This window comes from Macadamia integrifolia, chromosome 3 (assembly GCF_013358625.1).
Source record: "Macadamia integrifolia cultivar HAES 741 chromosome 3, SCU_Mint_v3, whole genome shotgun sequence".
NCBI classification, from domain to species: Eukaryota; Viridiplantae; Streptophyta; class Magnoliopsida; order Proteales; family Proteaceae; genus Macadamia; species Macadamia integrifolia.
Window position 1 is genome coordinate 13,487,218 of NC_056559.1, and position 5,891 is coordinate 13,493,108.

Here is a 5,891-nt window from a genome sequence, read left to right on the forward strand (position 1 = left end):
CTAAGTATGTATTACACGATCTGTAGCACAAAAGTGTCCTACAGACGAGCCAAATCCCCACCCCAGAACCATATGCAGTAACGGGATCCTCATGCGCTACACATCATTGCCAATATTAAAAAGCCGCCCCCACGTCAATGGATCCGCAAACCCTTCTTGGTCAATTGAAGAAAGTGATACCTTGCACCTGAGACGTCTAAAGTCAGATCTCCCAGAAATTAAAAGATTAGCCAATGAAGCTTCTCAGGACTTTGGTAGCTATTATCTAGGTCTTTCCCTGTCAATGCCAGAATTTTCAAAGAATGGATAGTGCTGATGTGAGTGATGAGTTTCGGTTGGTGATGGTGGCAATTCTGATTGGATTGCCACTTCCCAAATTTAATTAAATTCTTCCATTGACATTAAAGGTTTTTTTAAGTTTTTTCTTCGTTTGGGTTTGGATTCAAACTTGACATCTGATGCAGATTGAGGAGGTGATCTTGATGTTTCATTATTCACAAAATTTCAGCCTCCTCCATAAGAAGGCATCTCTAAGTGGATATTTAAAAAGACTACGTTGTCCTCTATAATAAATAGGGGTAGGTTCCCACCCAATGTGAGTCTAGACTCTAGAGAAATTCTCATGCCACTATAATGGTGATGTCGGGAATGTGTGAAAATTGTCTACAAATGGTGGACTGGTGCAGTTAGCATAAGGTGGTTAGGAGTCACGTCTTGGGACACGTATACATATACTCACAATCGATTGATACTCACCACACCTCATTGCTCGTTGCAGATAATGTGGACTCATCGAGAATGACATAATAGATCTACATGATCAAGATACAAAAGAGAATATAATTAAAAAAAAAAAAAAAAAAAAAAAAAAAAAATCTATGCGAAAGACAAATAGTAATGTAGTACACTGCATTATAGGAAACTTCTTCCCTCGTAAAATAATAAAGGAAAAGCTAACAACCTTTACAAATGTCTTATCAGTCGTCACTCGTCACAAATGAAAATATGACCAATAACAGAATCAATACTCAAGTCAAGAGTAATGAAGAGGTTTTCTTCTTATTAAAAAAAAAATTCCCCTCTTAGTACTTAAAATATAACGTAATCGTGTTAAAATTGTATACATCTCTCTCTCTCTTTCTCTTTGAGACTAAACATTACAATATGGTTTATCCTAACAAACGAGAGCCTTGTTTGTATGTGGGAAAGAAAAAAATTGAGAATGTATCAATGAGATGACATGGATGCTAGTCGGTCATAAAATCACTTTTAATAACCTTAAAAAAAAAATCCTTTAAGTAGTGTGAGTAAGATGAGATTTTCTATTGAAAATTAAGTTTCAAATTATGATCAAAATAATCTTTTTGAAATTTAGCTTTTCTCCTTAAATGTGTCTTTTTTATTTTGTCTTTAGCACTTGTGGAATTATATTGAGCTAAAACACCTCACAAGGTTTAATCCTACATTAGTTAGGGACGAAAGAAAACTTGGACATATAGATAAAATTTTCTGGGTTGCTTTTGAATTGTGAGCCATGCCGAGCTGGACCGTCGTCAAGATTGGCTATGGGTTCTATACAGATTCCATAAGGCAAGATTGGCAAAAGGTCATCAAGATTGGCTATGGGCTCTAAGTTAGAGGATTTCTACTATTGTTTTAAAGGAACGATTTAAACAAGTAAGGCATTCTTATATTTAGAATTGTATATTCAACTAATATAATTGTTTTTCAAAGTTTTATACCTATTGGCTAGGCTATTACTTACATTCTCGAATCCAAAAAACACACTATTTCAAAAGTCTGAATGAATCGAATTATATTGGAAGCTTCTCTATTTAGGGGGGGTGTTCCTAATTGTATTTTGTCTTTCCTACTTAGAACTAGATCGTTATTTTATAGTTGTGAGAAAGAATTGACTAGATTTTATATATTCTGTGCATTTTGTATCCAACCACGTGCTCTAGTTACATGTCATAAAGATTAATAAAAGGTATTGCATATATGTGAATATCTTATATTTATCATTTAAATGATAGAAAATGAGACAAGTGTTGGATCCTCAAATGTACGTGTAAAGGATCCATTCTTCATATCTCCCCACCCTTTCATGGGGTGTGAGTCCACTATTCACATGGGATAAAGAATCTAGACTCAACATTTGAGGCGTGTCTTGCTTCTCATAGGCAGGTTTCCATAAGTCAAGGGAATTCAAATCATGAATCTTAGAGGTGGAGGAAGTTTAACACATCAACCGTAGCCCACAAAATGTACAAATCCCAAAGTAGGCTTAAAGGTTAATTTTAAAAGATTCTACGTTCCCCCTTTTTTCCCTTCTAATTTCTCAATGACAAAATCTATTGTGTACGATTATGCACACAACTTTTGGATAAAGAGATGGGGATCTACGGTGCACCCCCTCAGCTTCTTCTAATGGCTATGTGCAAATCATGTACCATGCACCACACTGTACACAAAACCTCGCTTCTTTCTTATTTTTTTAATTTCTTAATTAGAGAATATTATAAACTGGTTATAAAAATATTCTATTAGGAAATTGTCCAGAGAGGATAAGAGCATCCCAACATGTGGATTTAATAAAACTTCTAGAAGGTTGGACTAAAGAAGTTATAATTTGTTCAGCTTTTCAAAGACTTCGGTTCGATTTGGTTGCAAGGAAAGTGAAGAGAAGGGTACGATGGAAATTTAGGTATATCCTATAAAATATATGGTAAATTATTATTGTCATAAATTGAGATGAGTCGATTCAGAATGATATCAGCCTTGTCTGATCCTAATACCGATTTTGATACCTTGAACCCTACCATGTAGTGTACCTTTAGTTGAATGAAGTTTTTGTTGGTGTACGATATTTTGCATTCCATCACAGTTTAATCTCCTGCAAAGCAGCGGTGTAGGGGGGCACAGTTCCTGCTCAAATTTTTTATTTGAGGGCAGTTTGTACTTTTCGGATTAGGGCTTTTTATTATATATTTATAGCGATAATTTCTTTCTCTGTAATGCAAGAAATACTGAAAAATGTGAAGACGAACGTTATAACCCTATTCTCAATTGATAATGAAGTAGGATATCATTTTACCAAAGACATAGGTAATTTTGTCGAACCTCATAGACTAGTGTACATTATTTGTTCTTGTTTTTTCATTATCTTCTATATTGTTTTAGGATTGCGTTTCTACAGTTTTTTTATATTTTAGTTATTATTATTATTATTATTATTATTATTATTATTATTATTATTATTATTATTATTACATGAAAAATGTGAAGCGAAATGAAATTCTAACTCTGATACACGAATAGAAAACCCACATATGAGTTTTTATATCTTATTTTGTCATGTGGCCAAGTTCGTTGGGCTGCCAACTAATAGGTAATATGTTAGTAAAAAAAAAATTATCAATAACGATTGATTTTATAATTATTTAAGTCATCTTCTCACTTAAATTATTATTATTATTTTGTAAAGTACTGGTAAGAAACGTGATAGTGACATCAGGATTTTAAAAATAAGAATCGGTTCCTACCGATTCCGATTCAAATCTGTTCAGAATATCAAAATCGAGTCTTACGTCGGTCAAATAAGAACACTAACACAGAGAAAAAGGATTAGAGGAATCGGTCCATGACTTGGCATTTGTGGACCCCTACCTCCAATTCTTCCACGTTTGACAAAGTCAAAGATTTCTCTCACTGATCGGAGTATACCGATTATCGGTGAATTCTAAGTCTGGAACATAATTTCTAGGGACTCTTTGACATGTTTTTTTTTCTTTTTTTTTAACCAAGGTGTTGGGATTAATTTACGCGCACCTCGATTAATCCTTAGAGAGACTAGTGCAGTAATCCACTGTCATATTCTCCACTTAAATCACAGATGTATAAATGGAGAATTAAACTTGAGACCATGCGTCTATTCATACAATCCTCAATTCACCCTAATCATCTAGGCAACTCACGGATGAGTATAACATGACATACTATGATCACTTATAAAAGTTCTACCTTTTGGCTTTTGATTATGGAATCTCTCAATAGCTCATGTTCCTTAATAGGGTTCTATCGTGATAAGTATGTCTAAGCCATGGGTATGACATAAGTCACATGACATATTATGATCACGTACAAAAGTACTACCTTATGACTCTTAAATATGGAATCTCTATAGCTCATGTTCCTTAATGGGATCTATCATGATAAGTATGCTCAAGCCTTTCTATCAGTACCCACCAAAAAACAGAGAGCAATAATTCCCTCACTATTGACAAATTGGAGTTTAGACCATTAAAAAAAAGGCATCATCCCCACCCACACTAACAGTGTGTTTTTCTTAATTTACACATGCGCAATGCATCAGAATCGGTAGAAAGGATGTCAACTTTATTTCATAATTTTTTTTATTTATAAAAATGTCAGTTTTACTAAGAACCCTAGAATCAGTTATTTTATTTGAAGATCCGAGGATCAATTCCAACCCTAAAAAAGAAAAAGAGATTAATCCCAACCGATTCACAATCTAATCACCGATTTTTGAAACCCGGGCTTATGTGGCACGACGTACCGATGTTAGGAGTTTGGTGCAGAACTCGAGGCCTTGAAACAATGGAACCTTCCACTGAAATGGAGGTTGACCCTCTACCCCGCGGCTGCCCAAAAATAAAAAATAAAAAAAGGTAGAGGAGGCGAGCGTGGTTTCGTCTCCACTACTCCGCCAGTCCGCACAGAAGAGTTGAATTCATATTTCAAAGTTAGAGAGAGAGAGAGAGAGAGAGAGCATAGAAGGAAAACTCCGCCACACGCGGAGTCACGGTCCCCTCTTCAGAGTCCAATAGTCAATTATTTCATTCATCAAAGGTGTGAACTTTCTCACGCGACGATTTCGTTTTATAAACTTTTTTTTCTCTATATTAGTAGTTGTAGTATTCCAATTCCATCTGTCTATTCCTCTCCTCTGCAACGATAATCCATCCATGGCTTCTACTTCTACTTCAATTTTTACCTGTAAACTTCCCCTTCTTCATCTTCTTTTCTTCTTTTTTGTATTGATCTTCGCATCCGGTTCGCAGAGCTGCTATGGCCAACAGATTTTGGGATTTGATGTTCATCATAGGCTCTCCGATACCATCAGACAAATTTTCCCAGCTGACAATTTTCCGGAGAAGGGAACTTTCGATTACTACAAAGCTTTGGCACATCGAGATCTTATGATTCATGGCCGTCGACTTGATTCTACCCAGGATCAGATTCTCGCTTTTGCTGATGGAAATATTACTTATCGCATCAGTGATATGGGATAGTATGTTTCTAATCCCTTTTTCTTTTTTCAAAGTTTCCCTTTTTTTATTTTACAGAATTAAGAGAGTGATATTGGGTTTTTTTTTTTTTTTTCTTCAGTTTGCATTACGCCAATGTTTCGTTGGGGACTCCGAGTGTGACGTTTTTTGTGGCACTTGACACGGGAAGTGATGTATTTTGGGTTCCTTGCGATTGCACCTTATGCGCTCATACCTGGAATACTACTAACGGAAATGTAAGTTGCATTAGTTTGTTGGTATCTATTGAAATCTGGATTTGTTCTTGTTTCATTTTGTATAAGAAGAGTAGAAGATGTAAGGGAGAAGAACAGCTGAACAGGTCACTGTTTTGTTTTACTTTTGAACTGTGATTGATTCAGAATTATAACTGAAGACGGCAGTTATGTCAATAGATTGGGGTACGGATTGAGTAATGTTTGAATCCATTTGTTTAGAATTCAAATTAGAGGGTTTTTAGAGGTAAACCCCTATTTTGATTTTTATGGGCATCTCAAAGCTAGATGGTGTTAAGCACCAAAGCCTGAAGGTAGATGGTGTTAAGCAATAAAGCCTGCAGGT

The 5,891-nt window shown here is 35.3% G+C and overlaps 1 protein-coding gene across 2 annotated transcripts in view; it reads left to right on the forward strand.

The window, feature by feature from the left end:
- The first annotated feature begins 4,723 nt into the window (after window positions 1-4,723).
- The window catches only part of LOC122073249 (aspartyl protease family protein 1-like), a 5,380-nt gene continuing 4,212 nt past the window's right edge, over window positions 4,724-5,891 (forward strand). The window contains exons 1-3 of one of the 2 annotated variants that reach the window (XM_042637798.1): window positions 4,724-4,872; window positions 5,085-5,314; window positions 5,413-5,548. In XM_042637798.1, the coding sequence (XP_042493732.1) occupies window positions 5,223-5,314; window positions 5,413-5,548 (228 nt within the window). In that variant the 5' untranslated portion in view covers window positions 4,724-4,872; window positions 5,085-5,222. The other variant, XM_042637797.1, reaches the window with a different exon arrangement.